Here is a 20,579-nt window from a genome sequence, read left to right as displayed (position 1 = left end):
GGTCATTTTACCTTTCTCACCTGGTACAGAGCATCACCTCAAGAGGGGATAGATACGTGATTAATCGGTTGATTTCATAGCTAAATCGGGGCGGCTACAGTGACCCTGTGGTTCAGCTGTTCTTTTGTCTTCCCACAGCAAGGAGGAGTCAAGGTTCTGCAGTCGTGGAGCCTGGATGGAGGCCGGCTAGGCACCCATCTCTATGGTCTCGCTCTCCAGGTCCCTCCTCCCCGACTGTCCGCGTCCCTCTATGGTTCTTCCTGTTATTAGTCGGGAGGGGGCGCTGCGCGCAGGCGCGAGGTGGACGCGGTGGCGAGGCCGGAAGGAACGCAGTAGCGGCCTCGGTGGCGGCGGCGGCGGTCGCAGCGGCGGCGGTCGCAGCGGGGGAGCTTTTCCAGCGGCTGCTTCTTCAGGTGAACTTGAGACTGAACTCCCGGGCGTCGAGCCGCGCTCGCGGAGCTGGGCTGGCTGTGTTGGGGCGAGTCCGTGATGGGCGCTCGCGCGCGCGGTCTCCCGGGGCTGCGGGTCGAGCGAGGAGAGTGGCCTCCCGCCGGGGCGCCACCGGGGTGGGGGCGGGGCCCGAGGGGGACGCGCTCGCGAGCCCCGGGGGCCCGGGGACCCGCGCGGGGGGTGACGGGAGGGGAGCGACGCCGACGACCGCTGGCCTGCCGGCTCCCCTCCCGTCACTTGAGGAAGTTTCTCGGGCCGGCCTGCTGCGCGGGGGGCGCCGAGCTGCTGAGAGACGGTTCTCTGGCGGCTCGCTCTGGTGGCCGCGCTCCCCACCGCGGCCTGGAGAAGCGGAAGAGGCGACCGACTGGCGACTTCGAACTCCAGCCCGGGCCAGTTTGGGGCCCCTTGGAGTCCAAGTTGACGCCTGTCATCCCAGTCTGAGCTCCCGAGTGAAGGGGACTTGAAACTCCTGCAGTCGGGAGTCCCGGTGCGTGGTAGCGGAGAGCGCTCCCGTGCGCGTGGCACCCTGGGGTGAGCGGCAAGACCCACGCTCGAGGGGACGAGGCGGCCCCTCGTGGGGCTCCTCGGTGATCCCGAACTCCTTGCATCTCCAAAGGGTGCAATGACTTGGTATCCTCTTCTCCATTGTGCTAAGTGTCTTGGACGCCATCTCCGCTGGGGTTTGTCTTGGATTCGTTTCTTTTCTTTTCTTCATTTTTTTTTTTTTTTTAATTTTTCTGCATAGCCGAGGCTAGCCTGAAACCTGAAAAGTAGAGGCTGGGCCCAAGGGACTCAGGAATTTGCATGCCTCTGCCCTGGTGTAGGCCACCCCACCACATCTTGCCATTATGTTGTTATTGTTATTGTTATTGTTATTGTTATTGTTATTGTTGAGTCTAACTGTAGCCCTTGCGGGCATGTAGCTCAGAGGTCTGCTTGCCTCTGCTTCCTGATTAAAGGCATGTGTCATTTTTCTCCTACTCAACAGCCGCTCTACCTTTGAGCTCCACTCTCAACTCCTTGCTGGATTTTTTTGTTGTTGTTGTTTTGTTTTTTGTTTTTCGCGACAGGGTTTTTCTGTGCAGTTCTGCCTGTCCTGAAACTCACTTTGTAGACCTCAGAACTCAGAAATCCGCCTGCCTCTGCCTCCCAAGTGCTGGGATTAAAGGCATGCGCCGCCGCCGCCGCCGCCACCACCACCACCGCCCAGCTTCCTTGCTGGATTTTTGTTTGTTTGGTTTGGTTTGGGTGAGACTAATGGATTTATTGTGTTTTCCTTCAGAGCAAGGGTGAAAGAGTATGTATAGGAGCCTGTGTGCATCAGGGTCAAGTTTTCATCCCCACCATGAACGGTGACCTTATGAAAGCTCCGTCTGCTTGTTATTTTAACATGTAGAGAAGGGGCTTGTCACTGCCCTTGCTTGGAGGGAAGGACAGTATTTTTATGACCTTAGCTTATCCTAATTAAGAAATAGCCAAGCTCTGCCTTCTGAGGGTAGAGAAGGATGGTGAGCCTGAGGAGATTGCTGAGGCTCTTGAGCCTGGCTTTTGGACACCTGTGAGCCTTTTGCATTAGCAACTTTAGACTTATCTAAAAAGGACAAGAGCAGCTAGTAAAAAGCTCTTGAGGAGGAATTTAATAAAGTGTGGCTCAGGGAGATTGAAGGTTTATGAAGTCTGCTGAGTGTTTACTAACTACAGCATGAGGTAATGTGCTCTGTGTTTACTGTGCTTGGGGCTCTACTGTATTCTAGATCCTTCCAGACAGGAATTCTCATCTTGTCATCATTTTTGTTTTTTTTTTGTTTTTGTTTTTGTTTTTGTTTTTTTGTATTTTCGAGACAGGGTTTCTCTGTGTGGCCCTGGCTGTCCTGGAACTCACTCTGTAGACCAGGCTGGCCTTGAACTTGGAAATCCGCCTGCCTTTGCTTCCCAAGCTCTGGGATTAAAGGTGTGCACCACCACTGCCGGGCTTGTAGTCACATTATCTGTACAAAACATATCTTGTCTGCCTGCCTGTCTGTTTGTTTGTTTATTTATTTGAGACAGGGTTTCTCTGTGTAACAGCCTCAGCTGTCCTGGACTCCCTTTGTAGACCAGGCTGGCTTCGAACTCACAGAGATACTCCTGCCTCTGCCTCCTGAGTAGGGGCTGTTCTTCCAGAGGACTCAGGTTCAATTCCCAGAACTCTCATGGCAGCTCACAACTGTCTAACTCCAGTTCCGGGGGATCCTATACTCTTTCACTACACAGATGCAAGCAAAACACCAATACACATGAGTAAAAATAAATCATTAAAGAAACATTTAGTATGTATATGGACACTTAAGTACACTTAATGGTCAGAGGACAACTTTTGGAAGTCAGTTTCCCTCTACCATATGGGTTCCAGACGTGCTCCTCAGGCTGTCGGTCAGGTTTGGCAGCAAGTGCCCTTAACCTATTGAGCTAATTCACCAGCCTTAGCTGTACAAAACTTGGTGCTAAGTGCTAGGTATAGCTCTTCTTAGTCCTGTCAGTAATCTAATAGCTTTTGTTGCCGGGGAGGGGGAAGAGAGGTGCTGAAAAATAACTTGATACAAAGGTTCAGAGCTGGTTCTAGAATTCAGTTACACAATTTATAAAAATTTTAAATTACATTTATTCCTTGACAATTTCATGTATGACTCTTACCCCATTAATCCCCCCCACACACACACACACATACACACTTCCCATTCCCACAGTCATGAATTTTTTTGTTTGTTTTCTTTTGTAATCACTGAGTTTAACCAGGGCCATTCTCATGAGCATGGGTGGGAGCTATCCAATGGCTAGATTTTTTTCCCCATTCATTTATTTATTTATTCCCTTTATATCCCGATCTGAGCCCTCCTCTCCTCTTAGTTCCCCCTCACATAGCCCCTTGCCTCATTCCCTTCTCCCTTTCACTCCTGAGAAGGGGGAGTTTCCTCCCAAGGAACCAGCCCACCCTGGCACCTCAAGTCATTGCAGGACTACACACATCCTCTGTCACTGAGGCCAGACAAGACAGCCCAGTTAGGGGAGCAGTATCCACATCGAGGCCACAGAGTCAGGGTAAGCCCCCACTCCAGTTGTTGAGAGACCTCCATGAAGATCAAGCTGTGCAGCACACCTGCTACATATAGGGTGGGGTTAGGTCCAGCCCTTGTCTGCTCTTTGGTTAATGGCTCAGTCTCTGGAAGTCCCCATGGATCCCGAGTTGACTATTGGTCTTCCTGTAGAGTCCCTGTCCTCTTCAGCCTCCTCAATCCTTCCTCCAACTCTCTCACAAGACTCCCTGAACTCTTATCTAATGTTTGACTGTGGACTCTGCATCTGTTTCAGTCAGCTGCTGGGTGGAGCCTCTCAGAGGACAGTTATGGCTACACAATCCTTGCCTCTAATTATCCTGCTGTACCTTTACAGTGTCTTTTAGATCAGCTTCTTGGTGCCTTGTCTCCAGACTTTGGAAGCTTTGAGTAAGGCACGGTGCTGTGCATTTGGAACTTGAGTTCCAGCAGCAGATGTTAATGTTAAGTATAGTTTCCTAGAGAGTTGAGTTGAAGTGATCATGTGGTATTTGAGGGACTGAGGGATGTTTTGTGAATGAACATGGAACAGGGCACTTAAAGGATAATCAGGAAAGGTTTTTCTCTGAGGAAGTGGAGGATTGAGGGATGAACAGAGATAATTTGGCCAAAGAGAGGCAGTCTCACTAAGAGAATTCAGCCTGAGACGAATGCAGTTAAAGTTTGGTCTGACAAGGGACCAACACATTGCTAGAGAGTGAGGAAAGAACTATCAGGTGACGCTACTTGGGTCAGCAAAAGCCTGATGAGCTGTGATTTTTGTACTATGGTAAGGACTTGGGGACTGTCATGGTGACATGTAATTTAAAAAACAGCCAGACATGATGGTACATGCCTTTAACCCCAGCAGAGTCCAGTGTAGTCTACATAGTAAGACCTTGTCTGGAAAACAAAACAAAAACAAAACAACCCTTAGTGCTGTATGAAGAGGTCAAAGTATGGAGCCTAGAAGGCAGAACTTGAGCTAAAAGAACAAAGTGTGATAAGCTCCTAGACAATTGATTTGTAAGATCTTTGAGGATTAGGGCTGTAGCTCATGAGTATGACACAGCACCTGCCAGGCCCTGGGTTCAATTCCAGCACTGTACCCCACTCAAAAACAAATCAAAGGTGGGTGTGTTCACTTACCTGCTTGCATTTCAGAATCTATTTTCTAATGGCTAAGAAAAATTTTAGCATTTTATGTTACTTTTTCTAAAACCCTTTCTTGTAGTGCAGGCTGGCCTCAAACTCGCAATGTAACTTAGGATGACTGTGAACAGTACACTGTTTATTCTGCCTCTTCTGAGTGCTGGAATCAAAGATCTGTACCACCAACCAGGTTTATGTGGTACTTATAATTGAACTCAGGGCTTCCTGCGTGTTGGGCAGCATTCTGTGAGCCACAACACCCCAGCCCTTATGTTAAAATCTTAAAGCTAACGTTGGGGCTGGAAAGAATGGCTCCGCTATTAAAGAAGAACAGCAGCAGCAGCTCTTTAGTAGCTGATCTGGATTTGGGTTCTCAGCACCCATGTGGGGCCCATAAACATCTGTAACAGCAGTTCCAGGGTTTTCAGTGCCTCCTTTGGGCGTCTGTAGGCACTAGGTACACATAACGCACTTACATACGTATTTGCAGACAAACATTTGCATAAATTAAAAATAAATAAAACTTTTCAAAATATTTAGCTAACTAACCTGACTGAATTTAATTTTTGGTGTGAATCCTAGTGTAGAAAAACAATGATAGTAGGATTTCTAGATTTTGTTTAAACTGCTTAAACTTATCATTATCTACCTACTAGTATTTGTAAATGTGGATGTTATTGTACCTTAATTATTTCATTTTGTCTATATATTAAAATTAATATACTGAATTTTTAAAATTTTGAACTTATCATCTTGTTTGTTCTTAAGGGCTTTGCCTTTCTGCTGCAGCCTGGTCTTAGCATCTAGGTCAGCTTAGACTCCTTTCTTTCTCTTCCTCTGACAGCCAATTCGAAATCCCACCAATTCTGTACTCCATATCTTGTTGCCACCCCCCCACCCCCCATTATGTACCATTATCTCTAGTTCAGGCTTGACTGGCTCTTTTTTGCTGGATTTCCTGGCACAAAATGTCCCTACTTTTCCCTATTGCAGCAAAGCTGATTTTCCTAATGTGTAGCAGTCATAGTTCTGTTTCCCATTGGCTGGAAAATATAGCTTGAACTCCAGTTCAGCTTCCTACCAACAGCACAAACTACCCCCCAAAAGGCTTAGTACCACAGTTTAATCTGTTGACAGGTATGCATTTGTTTTGAGTCTGGGTCTTGACGTGTAGATGAGGCTGAAGTTGCTGTGATCCTCCTGCTTCTACACCGGGAATGCTAGCATTACAGGGAAGCACACCACATCCAGCTTTCTTACAGTTGTACCTGCAGCCTGAAGAGGGCTCACCTGGTACACCTTGACAGCCAAGATGGCCATGGTGGGATGATCAACAACTCATAATATGGTTTCTTCATTCACGTGCCTTGTCCGAGGTTAGAGACTGCTGGAAAGTTTCGGTTTTACTGTCTGTGTAGTGCAGGGGGTTCCATGTGACTCCAACAGACCACCATAACTTCTTAGGAGACCTGATAAAAGGTCCTATGCTCTGAAAGCTAAGCTAGACTCTGGCACAGACTCAAATGTGGTTAACCTTGCTAAACTGTCCCTGTCTATCTGTCCTATCTGTCTCTGTGTATCTGAATAATAAACTATCCTGTCTATCTGACTGTGTGTGTGTGCGCATGTGTGTTGTGTTTATGTGGAGACCTCAGGAGCTGTCCAGCTTGTTCTCTCACAGCCAGGAACTTGGCTACCTCGGCTACCCTGTCTAGTTAGTGAGCCCCACAGAGCTACCTCCCCAGCACTGGAATTGCTAGTTTGGGGCCACTGTACATGGCTTTTTGTGTTGGACACTGGGGATCATTGAGATCTTGTGCTTACATGGTAAACACTTTATTAGCTGACCTGTTTTTCCAGTCTAAAATGACTAATTGCATGAATATTGCATATAATATACATGATTTATTTGCATGTTTTCTCTCACTGCTCTGAGTTCTTTTTTACAAAGTATGGGTGGTTTGCTCTCATGTATATCTATACAACATGTGGGTACAGTGCCTACAGAAGCCAGAAGAGGGCATTGAATTGCCTGGAACTAGAGTTTTAGGTGGATCTTCGACATCCTTTTAAGTACTGGGAATTGACCTTTAGTGCCCTAAAGCCTTGAGCTATCATGACAGCTCACACTGCTCCAAGTTGCTTGCTTGCTTTGTTTGTTTGTTGGGTGTGTGTGTTTTGTTTTGCTTTTGGTCTTGTTTTGTTTGTGTAGCCTTGGCTGTCTTGGAACTCACTTGGTAGACCAGCCTAGCCTCAAACTCACAGATAACTGCCTCTCAAGTGATAGGATTAAAGGTGTGCAGCGCTACTGCCCACTAAAGTTCTTTTTTTTTTTTAAAAGATTTATTTATTTATTTATTTATTTATTATATGTAAGTACACTGTAGCTGTCTTCAGACACTTCAGAAGAGGGAGTCAGATCTCATGATCGGATGGTTGTGAGCCACCATGTGGTTGCTGGAATTTGAACTCCTGACCTTCGGAAGAGCAGTCGGGTGCTCTTACCCACTGAGCCATCTCACCAGCCCCCCCCACTAAAGTTCTTTAAAGCAATGTTCATGTTGAATTTCTTTGTGTATATTCCTCATGCATTATAAGTCTTTGTCATGTAGCAAACCCACACTAAATATTTGCTGAGTTCTTTAATGTTTTTAAAACTAATATCGTAGCTAATGTGAGATGGTTCCATGAGTAAAGGTGTGTGCTGCCAAGCCTCGCGACCTGAGTTTACTCCCTGGGACCCAGAGGAGGATAGAACTGACTTCTGCAGTTTCACACCAGTTTTCATAGCTTCTGACTTTAATACATGTGTAAATAAGTGGGATACCTTTTTAAAATCATTAGTGGAAATATCAGTTAAGCATAAAAAAATGAGAAAATATGTGGACATGAAAACAATGACATAAACCTTTAATGTCTTGATTTAACATCAGGATACACAAACTTACCAAGTATGGATATGCAGCAAATGATTAATGTGAGCAATTAGTGCTAGAATGAAAAGCAGTAATTGTTGCATTAAGAAACAGGAAAGAGGGGCTGGTGAGATGGCTCAGTGGGTAAGAGCACCCAACTGCTCTTCCAAAGGTCTGGAGTTCAAATCCCAGCAACCACATGGTGGCTCACAACCATCCGTAACGAGATCTGATGCCCTCTTCTGGTGTGTCTGAAGACAGCTACAGTGTACTTACATATAATAAATAAATAAATCTTAAAAAAAAAAAAAAAGAAAAAAAGAAACAGGAAAGAGGGGGCTGGAGAGATGGCTCAGCACTTAAGAGCACTGGCTGCTCTTCCAGAGGTCCTGAGTTCAGTTCCCAGCAACCACATGGTGGCTCACAACCATCTGTAATGGCATACGATGCCCTCTTCTGGTGTTTGAAGAGAACAATGGTGTATTCATATACATTAAATAAATAAATAAATCTTTAAAACAAGACAAAACAGGAAAGAGGCCTGGCAGTTCCTCCCTGCTTTTTCCCACTTCTCACTGGAAAATAAAAGAGATTTTATTCACTACATTTGAAAGTCTTAGTTGGAGAGAGATTGTACTATAATCCCAGCCTTAGGATAGGAATGGGACTGAGGTGGAAGGAAAGCAGGATCAAGGTCAGCCTGGGCTCTTACTGAGACCTGTGCTAACTAGTTAAACTGAAGCCTATTTACTCCAGAATCCTGCTGCAGCATGACAGGCATGTTTGTGGACAGAATTCTGGAACACAGGAACATTCCGTTTAGTGGTCTGGAATCTGGCAGTATGACTTTAGGAGTATACAGAGGAAACCCGGAGAGTGACGTGAGTAGAGGAGTGAGAAGAGAGTGACTTGCTAGAAAAGTACAAGTACTCTGGTGTTGAGTTGAAACTGCAAGTTTTGAAATTAGAAATTGTTTTTTGAAACATCTATATACAAAGCAAATGTGTAGCTTAATTATAATAGTGAACTTCAAGCCACCACCTAGGTTAGTTCCCCCAGGAACTATTCATCCAAAGTCCTGCCTGTCTAGTATTCTATGCAGATTATAACTGGTGCCCTCTTCCTAAAACCATTAGTCTCTCTTAATCATTTTCAAGAATAAATAGGTCTTTTCACTCAAGACAGTATTCTCAGATAGTATTGTTTAATCTTAGCCATTTAAAAATGTATTATCCTAAACGTTTCTTGGTTTCCCCTCCCATATTTTCCATAGAATTTATCTGTTGTTGAACTTGAACCTCTATACCTAAAATTTCCAAAATATCACTTCCTCATATGAGCCTTTTAAGACTTTATTTCTCTACATGTTTTGCTCTTGGTAAATACTGTGTAATGAAAAGTTCCTCTGGCTTCTGTTGTAAAATGTGGCTTGACCAGACTTGGATTCTGTTCACTTGATGAGGTAACATTTCTTTCCTTCGATGGGACTGAATCTTGTCCCTATAGTGGTTTCTCTAGTAGCCAGTGATATTGTCTAGAGTTAGCAGTTCATTGAAGGTTGAAAGATGATGATCTCTTTATTGAGATTTTATTTGTTTTAGAATATTTTTATAAAGAAGGCAGGCATTTTTCTATTTAGTCACCCAGTGGTATAATTTATGTAGAAAAGGCAAGGGAGTGTCGAATTATTTGCCCCTATATACCAATCTGTTGATTTATTTTCTATGTTCCTTTAAAAAAAAAGATTTATTTATTATATGTAAGTACACCGCAGCTGTTTTCAGACACAGCAGAAGAGGGCATCTGATCTCATGGTTGTGAGCCCACGGTGTGGTTGCTGGGATTTGAACTAAGGACCTCCGCCTGAGAGAACAGTCAGTGCTCTTAACCCTGAGCCATCTCTCCAGCCCCCTATGTTTATTTCTTTATGGGTTTGTTTGTTTTCTGAGACAGGGACCTACCATGCAGCTCTGGCCTGGAACTTACCAGGCTGACCTCAAATTCATAGAGATCCACCTTGCATCTTTCCAACAACTGTGTGCCTCTGCCGTCACCAGTATCACCCAGCTAGTTGTTAGTTTCTTTTCTCTTCTGTCTGTCTGAGTCTTTGTCTCTGTCTCTGTGTGTGTGTGTGTGTGTGTGTGTGTGTTTAAAGACAGAGTCTAATGAGCCTGGGCTGGCCTCATATGACTCTGTAGTTGGGGATAACCTTGAATTTCCTGCCTTGGCCTCCCAAATGCTGGAGTCACCGCACTCAGCTTTCATTTGCTAGATAATATATTTGTTGCTTTTCAGCATCTGAACATGACCTTTAAAAAGTTACAGAAGCTAGTGGGATAGTTGAGTTGGTAGAATGCTGGCTAAGAAAGCGTGAGACCTTGAGTTTGATCCCCAGCACTCTTGTGAAAGGCAGCAACCTGTGTAATCCTGTGTAATCCTAGTGGTGGGGAACTGGAGTCAGGTGGCTCCCTGGGGTTTGCTGGCTAACCAGCCTGACCATATTGGTGAGGCCCAGTTCTCAGTGAGAGAACCTGTAAGGAATGGGTGTCGTCATTGGTTTTGAGGAATGACACCCAAGGTTCACCTCTGGCTTCCACATACGCACCACACCCAAAATTATGAACTCTAATTTATACACACTGAAGAATTCCATGCCAGATCAACACTTACGGAAGGTAAAGATGTTCTATTTTAGGTCAATGGGAACTTCTCCAGCCTTGTTTTCTAGGTCTGACAGGACCCAGACTTAACAAATAGTCTGTGGTAGCTGCTTTAATGTCTGAGTGACAAGATGCTCCAGGCCCATTCTGTGTATCTAACTCCTGCCACAGCCTGGTGTTGGTAATTTTCCAAAATTACTTTTGGTGAGAAAATTTCAAAGATTGGAGAAAACCCTGTTTTGTGTTTTTTTTCTTTATTGCCCTCAATTATTTATTTATTATTATGTTGTTATTTTATGTAAGAAGGTTTAAAACTTGGTCTATACATGCTCAGTTATGGCTGGAGTAAAAAATCTGTAATGTTAGTAATAAAGCAAGTGTCAGGGTTTATTGTGAGCATGATTGACTAATGCAAAGGCAGTGGTTAGAAATGCCTTACACAGAGCCCTCACTTTAGTTTGTCATAGTTACCGTCTCACACAAGGTTAGGGATCATAATCCAGCTATCTGAATACCACACTCCCTCAGTACACCACCCTTATACTTGTGTAAGATTTGAACTTCGATTTTAGGAAAAGATTTTAAGTTGGAGTGATCATTGGCTACCCCAAATTTAGACTTGTTCTATTCATTTACAGTTTTGTAGACTAGAAGTCTCAAAATCGGGTTGCCAGTCTGGTTAGCTCTCATGAGGTTTTTCCTCTGGGATCTCAAGACAGCTGCCTTTTTCCCAGTTCATGGTAGGGGGGGAAACTTAAGCTGTCTGGTTCCTTTTCTTCTGAGGGTGCTAAACCATAATTGGGCTTCACCCCATAGCCTTCTGTTATGTCTAATTACCTCCCAAAGGCCCAGCCTACAACTCATGTCACAATGAAAGACTAGAGTAGGCGCAGGAATTTGGGAGCAGGGAGACATTCTAGATTCCACTGCCCAGCAGTTTTTATGGCTTTAATCTGTGTCATTATGACAACACATTTAAGTATGATTTTATATTTACTCATGGTAAATAGTTGTGTTTTTCAATCAAGAAATAAATAATAAAATAATCTTAGCCAGGTATGGTTAAGTATAACTTTAGTCCCAATACTTAGGAGGCAGAAGCACACAGATTTCTTGTCAGTTTGAGGCCAGCCTGGTTTACATGGTGGAATTTAAGCCATTATCCAAGTCTACACAGTGAGATCCTGTCTCACAATAACAGAAACCAGAGTCTGGGTTTGGCATCCTAAGCAGAGATGGGACTGGGACTTGCACATGGCCCGGCTGCCAGAGGTAGACCTGGTCCAGAGGCCTACAGACAGCTCTACTGCTGCTTGTTTTGTTGCATTGTTGCTAGCAGCTCCCAACTAAGGGCATCTGGGGCACTGTGAGCTCTCTGTCAGTTTCCAGGTTCACTGTGCTGTAGAAAAGCCTGAGAGAATTCAGCAGGTTATTAAAAGAGCCATTGAAGAGGAATCTTGAACAAGTATTAAAAAAATTTTAAAAAACAAAAACAAACAAAAAACCCTGAGAATTTGGAGCCCACAGCCAGGAAGTCCTAAAGATGACTGTCTTCTGCTGGAGCTAAGAAGCATCAGCAACTACAGAGTAAAAAGTCCTTTGGCCTCTTTGGCTCCAAATAAGCAAGATACCATAGAAGCTGATACCATAGCGAAGCCCAGGTGGCTCTGTGTGATACTGCCATGTTATCAGCATCTTTTGTATCAGTTCTTCATCCAGGAATGGTGGGGAATTTGAGGAGAATAGGTGTTGGTGTTTTTGTCTATTTGTCTCTTCCTCCTTCCTTCTCTTCCAACCACACCCTGTTCTTTTACTTCACCGTGAAGGCACTTTATTTACTCTGGATATCGTTATACCGTTCTCAGAGTCACAGAGCAGGTATCCTCCGGTGACTTCCTGTACAGAGGGAAGTGCGCTTCAGAATCAGACAGCTATGGATCTGAATCCAGAGTATGCTAGCATAGCATCTCTTAAGGTCCAAGCTGCGGTGACTATTTCCTCCTGGGTGAGGACTGATGAGGCTGAAGAGCTAACGCAGGCATTGTAAATAGGAACCATCATGCTGTCCCTCTCCTCGCTCTAGCTTTGCTCTTCCACAGTCTGCATCCCCTCGTAGTCACTCATCTGTGAGCTTGTCCTGTTCCAGCTCAGAGCTCTACCAGTCTTAGTCTGTACCATGGCATGCCGTGCAGTCTGTCAGATTGCTGCTCTTCCTGGCTATCTCACTCCAGGTCCTGACCCTTGAGGTTATAAAGTGTGTAATATGCCTTACGGAATATTCCCTGGGTATACTCAGCCAGAGGATGAGCTGCCTATCTGTGTCCTTGTAATTATGCTAAAGTGACATCTGCCTCTGCAAAACTGATAAACAAATAATGAAGTAAATGTATAAATTTGTGACAACTCAGAAAAAAAAAATTCTGCCATTATCTTTTAAAATATCCCTTTGTATCAGTGGTTCTCACCCTTCCTAATGCTGCAACCCTTTAATGGTTTCCTCATGTTGTTGTGACCCCCAAGCATAAAATTGTTTCCGTTGCTACTTCATAGCTGTAATTTTGCTAGTGTTGTGAACTGTAATGTAAATACCTGTTTTCAATAGTCTTAGGCAACCCCTGTAAAAGGACTGTTTGTCCCCCTGAACTCTCAAGGGCATTGGGACCCACAGGCTGAGACCACTGCTTTACATCATTATTTTCTATTTCTTGAATTCTGTGCACTAGAAGTGCATTCTAGCACTTCTGTGGTAGAATGTTTGTCTTTTTTGACTAACTTCTCCTTAACATTTTTTTCCAAGTATAATCTATATACAATGACATGAGCAGATAATTGAAGGCACAGTCGAACCCATTGCCAACTCAATCTATCTCTACTGATGCATGTAATTGGCTCATGTAATAGACTACCTCTTGAAGCTCTGGAACACTTCTCTTGCCCCACCCCCCACCCTCACACCCACCCCCCAAAGTTGCTTCATGTTCTTTGTGGTCACCTTTCCTTCCACAAAGCAGCTTTTGATTTTCTGTCATTAAAAATTAGTCTCTCTAGCTAGTGAGACCTATAATCTCAGTGTTTTAGAAATGAGGTTGAAGGGTTGCTATGAGTTCAAGGTCTATATTGGGTTCTGAGTGAGGCCCTGTCTCAAAAAGAAAAAACAAACAAAAAAATCTACATAGTGGTGCACACCTTTAATCCACCACTTAGGAGGCAGAGGTAGGAGAGTCTCTTGATGAAGGCCAGCCAGGGCTACACAGTGAGACTTGACCTCAAAAAACAATTTTTTTTTTTTTTTCAGTTAAAGGGTCTTTATTTTTGCAATTATCATTCCATACAAAAGCAATAGAAATGCAAATATTGACAAGTTTACAACTGGATACATGAACAGAGTAACTGTACACATTATCATTTACAGCAATATTACATGGTAAATTAACTGATCATTAAAAAAACAAAGTTCTTTCTAAGTCCCTCTCTTCTGCCTCAACTCTCATAGAGCATGTGCTAAGATACTTACCTCACACTAATGCTATTTCAAGTTCCAAATTAAAACTATATAACTTACATACAGCCCATTAATATAATAGCTTAGCATCCTTTGTCCAGAGCTCTGTATGAGGGAAAACTACATTCACATTGATAAAAGACCAGAAAATAAGTTTTTACAGAGTCATTGCAGCTGCCTGACTGAGAATTCTTTATCAGTTACCTGAAAGGCAGCTGATTCTAAATTGGTCCCATAGACACATGGTTAAAATCCACTGCCAACACATCTGAAAAGTGGCAACTGAAGGCTCAAGTTTCCTGTTGTCTAACTTGGGGGGCAAAAATATAATAGGGCAACAATTTTTTTTAAAGTCAAAAAAGAGGTGTATATTTCTGTATGTAATGGGATATCGTTCAGTGGTAGAGAGATTGCTTGTCTAGCATGTGCAAGGCCTTGAACTCCCTAACACTTCAGTTTGTCGATCAATAATTTTAAAATTCAAAGTTTGTTATGACACCATAAGATTTTATTAAAATACTTAAGTAATAAATTTAAATCATGTTGTGAAACTGCTGTAACATGCAGGATGTGGTGGTGCATGCCTTTAATCCCAGACTGCGCTGTAAAGAAAGTTCCAGGATAGCCTGGACTGTCTCAACTACCACCAAAAATAAAAACTGAAAGAAAGGACTATAGTGTAAAAATTATTTACTTTATTATTATTTTTTGGTACTGAAAAGTGAACCTAGACGCTTATCCCTACTAAGCAAGAGCTCTACCACTGAGCTCTGTCCCAAACTCAATGGCCATCCTGCCTCAACCACCGAATTCGAAGAATATTAGGTCTGTACTTCCTTTGTATGGTTTTTTGGTGGTTGTTTGGTTTTTGGTGCTTGAAGACAGGGTTTCTCTGTGTAGCCCTGGCTGTCCTAGAACTTGCTATGTAGACCAGGCTGGTCTTAAGAGATCAGTCTGTCTCTGCCTCCCAAGTGCTAGGACTAAAGATAAATACTCCACTGCCTGGCTTGTGCTGCCATTGTTAATGCTTCTTTTCTTGTTTTTCAAACCCTGCAGAACAGATGATCACCATGTTTGGTTACTAGCAATCACACATGTTTGTATCTGAATTTGAAAATGGCAGAGGGAAACAACAAAGAGGAGGTCATTCACTTGAACAACTTTCCCTGCCACCGGGGAAAGGGTAAGTTGCTGTCCTTTCTCCCTTCACCCAGTGCTTTTTCTTTAGTGTGGTGGCAGTGTCTTCTTTGAAATAAACCTGTTTCGTATCATTTATTAGCCAGAGCGATTCTACTGTTAGACATAAAATGTCAAGCTAGACTTATGTCACATAATGATACATGCATCAGAAATGAAATTTAATGACTCAGCCATCATAAATAGATTCATACTGTAAGGATTTGCTTCTGGAAGTTTTTGAGGGAATGGCGATCACACAGGAATACCTGGGGTGGGTCAATCGAAAATACCATCGGCAGTGCTGGGCATTCTTGCTCTTACAATACTTCGTTTCTGTTCTTTTTGCTATGAGATCCTGGCTTAGCCTTATTGGGAATGTTAGGACATAGTTGTTTTATAGTCCTTAAAACTTTGACAAGTTCATTTGTTTGCAAAGAGCAGAAGAGTTCCTAACATTTCCTAAATGTATGTGAAATTTTCTGTCAAGATTAAATGTATATTTATACTTGGTCTGAAAGAAAAAAATCATATTGGTGAATAAAGAGAATCCTTAGTCTATTCCCTTCTTGTGAGTACAAATTCCACAGAGAGGCTCAGCCAGCTTTGTTTTTCTCTTGATATTTTGTAGTGATGCAGATGATTTTCTTCCTCCCATGAAATAAGTCATATAATTGCCTTCAGCAAGTTGGAAGTGTAAGAAACTTTATTAAGTGAGTAAATTTAGGGGAAACAACCATTCAAACTGTACAAGTTACATGTACAAAAGAAATACTGAGTTTAGAATTTCGTTAATACTCTATTACAACTTGGTAGTGATCATAGTCATAGCTTGTTGTGATTCAGAAAGTTAGAAATCTTAGCTGTAATTTGTATATACACATGCTCATTTCTGATTTTTTTGTATATGCATATTGACTGTTAGAATTTTTAAATTGGGCCTTAAATATAATTGAACAGAATTTCCTTCCAAAACTACTAGGCCAGATGTGGTGGCACAGGCTTTAATCCCAGCAGTTAGGAGGCAGAGACAGTTAAATCTCTGTCAGTTTAAGGCCAGCCTGGTCTACATAGAGAGTTCTAGAATAGCCAAAGCTACATAGTGAGACCCTGTCTCAAAACAAAACAAAACAGAACAAAACAAACAAACAACCCTAGATAGATCAATCGATAGATAGAGCTTTGGAAATGTATTTTTTGTTTAACAAATATAAATGTTATACCCATTGTGGGGATGTTTGTCAGGTATGTAGAGTTAGTTTATGTCAGCTGCATTAGGAATATTTACTGTGCCAATCTTTTGTTTTTGTTTTTGTTTTTCGAGACAGGGTTTCTCTGTGTAGCCCTGGCTGTCCTGGAACTCACTCTGTAGACCAGGCTGGCCTCGAACTCAGAAATCTGCCTGCCTCTGCCTCCCGAGTGCTGGGATTAAAGGCGTGCGCCACCATGCCCGGTTTGGTGCCAATCTTTTAAGTTTTTTTTTTTTTCCTTAAGAGTTCTGAAAAATGAACACACAACCTTAGAATTGTGACCAGACCATTTCTGCCATTCCATGAGATTTTTCTTTGCCATGCCTCACTCCACCTTGACCTCAGGAGGCCACTACCTACTTGCATTACTACTCGGTTTCCTATAAATAGAACCACAGGACACTTTTTTTATTTTTTATTTTTGGTAGAATCCTTTTGCCCAGCATATTAGAATTAAGACATAAATCAGTCACAAGGTTGTTTTAAAATTTATTTATTTATTTATGCTAGGGTGTTTTGTCTGCATGTATGACTGCACAGCAGAAGAGAGCATTAAATCCTAGTATAGACAGTTATGAGCCTGTGAGTGCTAGAAATTGAACTCAGGACCACTGGAAGAGTTGCCAGTGCTCTTAATCACTGAGCCATCTCTTCAGCCCAAGTTCTTATTAAAAATGCTTGTGTATGTGAAAGATAGGAATAGGATTCAGGCTGGGCAGTAAGACTTCTGACTAACTTAAAGGAAATCCATGTTTTAGAGAAAACTTCAGGCATAAATGTGCATGTATTGTCTTGTCAGAGCTGGGAGTCAGGAGTACAAGTCAGGGACCAGCAGATGTTAACGTCCAGATAGCAGACCGTGTGTCTCTGCTGCATCGACTTAGCCATACGATTTGTTTTCTAAGAGTGAACATTTGCCTCCTCTGTGGCTCAGCATTTCCATTCCTAGAATGTTCCCAACTGGAATGAGCAGCTCAAAGCATGCACATAACAGCAGTATCCAAAATAGCTCATATTAGCACCAACTCAGATGTCCATCAAAGGAAGAATGAATTACTTATGACTCGTTCACAGAGCAGATTCACAGCAGCAAAGAGAACTGTCATCACAGCAGTGTGGCTGTGTCCCAGTCATGTGATTCACAAAAAAGTGAGACTCAGGAATCCCAACCAACCAAAACTAACGCATAGAGTTACAAGGTCCTCTCTTTGAGGGGGATAGAGAGCAGTGATGGGAAGAGGCATAAGAAGGCTGCTAATGGCCTAGAAATGTTTCCTGATATTGTCAAAGTTACATGGTCATCTTGTGACTATTCATGGAACTAAAATAAACCCTTGACTTGTAGTGTTTGCCTGCTTAGGCTACCTGAGCTCCATACTTGTGGGAACTACAGTGTAAGACCTTGTCTAAAAGGGAAAACAAACATAAAAACAAAGTTAGGGCTGGGGTCTATCTCAGTGAGAGTGCTCATGCCTAGCTTTGAAAGCTCTGCAACCCTGGACACAGCTCAGTGAGTATAATTGCCTGCTGAGCAGGACCTGAGTTTGGTTTCCCCACTCAGTGCCCCAGAATCCACATAGTGCGTGTCTATAACCCTCGTGGTTCTACAGCAACATGGGAGGTAGAGACGGGAATGTCTCGGAGCTTGCTGGCCACCTAATCTGGGATACACAGCAATGAACAAGAGATCTCCGTCGAGGTGGAAGCAGGGACTTATAACATCCAATGTTGACCTGTGTCATAATAATAATGCATGTGTCCTGGTGTTCCTCACACCCAAACTCCTGTGCTAACATACCACAAAGATTTATTTATTTTTTTAAAAAGGCCAGACATGGCAGTGTGTATCTATATTCCTAGCACCGGGAATTTGGGGACAGTGAGGGATCCCAAAATCGCACTTGCTAGTCAGTGTGGCTGAATCTGAGAAAGCTCCAGGTTTAATGAGTGACTGCAGAAAATAACGTGGAGAATAATTAAGGATGATACCTGATACTCTACTTCTGGCCTTCACAAACAGTGCTTGTTGGGGGCTTCACAGTAAAACTAAACACACGCACACACACACACACACACACACACACACACACACACACACACACACACACACACAAAACCCCACTTTTTCTTTTAAGAAAAACGGTAACTGATAAGATCCACACACAGTAGAGAAAGATGAATTTGCACATGCCCAGAGTAGCAAGAGCAACAACTATTGTCAGCCTTCTTTATCTTCAGAACTGGGTCTCTGGGTTTAACTAGCTCTAGTTATATGTAACTTTAACTTTTCAAACCTTAGTTTTAGAGTTCTTAAAATGCTTTAACCTCTCTTGGAGCCCACCACCCACCAGAGGTAGTGGGGAAAAAAAGGATGGGAGGTGGGGTAGACCTGTTTAGAAAGGTTCTTTAGAGCAACTCCCACCTGTGTTGTCTGGAAATCGGCAGTGCAATTAACAGGTTAGCAGTCAGTGGCAGTTCGATCACCTCATGGATACACCAGCAGTCCAGTTTGGTAGAATGGTTAGCAACAGTGGTGACAGGACCTAGCTGAGACAGCCAGGCCTCAGCCTCATCTTGAATCAGCAGGAGGGATCAACAGGTATCTCGGCTGTGCCTCTCTCAGCGAAGATGTGAGATCCACAAGTGTTATATAGCTAGCTAGCTGTACCAGCAAGCCAAGCTCTGTCTTCATCAGTCCATGGAGTCCTATTTATTCCCTCCTAATATCACACGTCCTCCACGTGCCTTACCTCAGCATGCATGGCTCTTGCCTCAGCATGTGTATCCATGAGTCCGCAGACGTGGCAAGAAACTGCTGTACACCACCAGAAAGTTTTTTGGAGTGTTTCTCTCAGCTCAACTATGAAATATAAGGTGGACCAATACATGTATGTCAGTAGCAATAATCCTTCATCACGTGTCCTTTCACATGCTTGCTTTAGCAGAATATCCTCTCTTCTGTGTCTGCTTCAGCAAAATGTTTCTTCACAAGTCTACCTTAGTCCTTCACATCTGTGTCCACTTTAAGTAAACGTTCCTTCAAATGTTTGTCCCACAAAACATCCAACTGATTTTCCAAAGAACCCCTAAGTTTCCACTTCAGTTACATTTAAAAGGAGAGTGGGTGGAGCTGGAGAGATGGCTTGGTGGTTAAGAGCGCTGAGTGCTCTTCCAGAGGTCCTGAGTTCAATTCCCAGCAACCACATGGTGACTCACAACCATCTGTAATGAGATCTGGTACCTTCTTCTGGCTTGTAGGCATGCGTATAATCAGAATGCTGTATATATAATAAATAAGTCTAAAAAATGCTGCATGGGTTCTTTAAAAAAATGAGAGCAGGCAAGTTAAATTGCCTAGTGTCACAGATGCCAGATGATTGCCAGGTAGATGCTAAGTAAGTGTTTGGTTTAAGTGGAAATGTTTGCTTAAATAGTTTCTGTATAAAGTAAGCTGATTTTTAAATCTTAAGTGGGTATATTACTAATTTTGAGTGATGATTGTTTCAGATGTAGTTTTTTAAATTAACAAACCAGTCTCATTTCTTCTACAAGGAGTAAACATGGGGAGTCTCTAAAGAATCTGACAATTCTATGACAGTGTCATAATAAAATAATTTCATATATGAAAAAAAAATTGCATTTGATCCAAAGACATAGCTCATTCAGGAGAATTGGTTTTGTGTTTGTTTCTTGAGGCAAAATCTCACTCCCTCAGGTTGGCTTCTATATCTTCCTATGCCTAGAAGATGGCCTTGAGCTCCTGATCTTCCTAGTGCTAGAATCTCAGGCATGCACCCAACTAAACAGATTCTCCCACCTAACATAAAGAGTTGATACATCTTGAGCGTTTTGCCTGGCATCTCTCAATCTTATTGGCAAAAATCAACATGGAAACAGTTCTTACTGCTTGAGTCTGTGTGCACTTAAGGTGGTAAGTTAACTGTTGAGACTTGGCCAACTGAATAAGCTCTTGCTGACCCCACAGTGACCATGTTTCTACCTCCCTGTAGAATGGATGGCTGTCAGAGAGGGGCCCATCACCATATCTGACTCCTCTGATGAGGAAGGGATTCCAATGCTGGTTACCCCAGCTACAGAGCAACAGGAAGACGACCTGGATGATGATGTCATCCTGACAGAAGTGAGTGTTTTCAAACTGCCCATAATGAAAACAGCCTGTTCCCATCTGCCTCTTGTGTTTTAGCTTTAACGCTCTATGTGGTCTGTGCCCTTTCTCTGTCTGTTAACACATTACTACTCTCACTTCTTTGCAGTTAAGCTGTATTATATATGATGTGCCTCACTATAACAGAACTTAATTCTCAGGCGTCTCTACTCCCCACTTACGCTATTCTTGATAGCATTTTTATAAACTTGATGCTGACTTGAGTTTTATTTCATTA

At 43.0% G+C, this 20,579-nt stretch overlaps 1 protein-coding gene across 11 annotated transcripts in view; it reads left to right on the top strand.

The window, feature by feature from the left end:
- Positions 1 to 270: 270 nt before the first annotated feature.
- The window catches only part of Rnf216 (ring finger protein 216), a 122,149-nt gene continuing 101,840 nt past the window's right edge, over positions 271 to 20,579 (top strand). For 2 of the 11 annotated variants that reach the window (XM_030254042.1, XM_006504646.4), the window contains exons 1-3: positions 274 to 413; positions 14,807 to 14,933; positions 20,187 to 20,317. In XM_030254042.1, coding sequence (XP_030109902.1) covers positions 14,867 to 14,933; positions 20,187 to 20,317 — 198 coding nt within the window. In that variant the 5' untranslated portion in view covers positions 274 to 413; positions 14,807 to 14,866. Of the gene's footprint in view, positions 414 to 8,080; positions 8,470 to 14,806; positions 14,934 to 20,186; positions 20,318 to 20,579 lie in introns of those variants that run through there. The other 9 variants (NM_080561.4, NM_207110.1, XM_017320593.2 and 6 more) reach the window with 7 other exon arrangements.

Source organism: Mus musculus, chromosome 5 (assembly GCF_000001635.26).
Source record: "Mus musculus strain C57BL/6J chromosome 5, GRCm38.p6 C57BL/6J".
In the NCBI taxonomy this organism is placed as follows: domain Eukaryota; kingdom Metazoa; phylum Chordata; class Mammalia; order Rodentia; family Muridae; genus Mus; species Mus musculus.
Note: the sequence above shows the minus strand (reverse complement) of the source record. Positions and strands in the feature narration are given on the sequence as shown.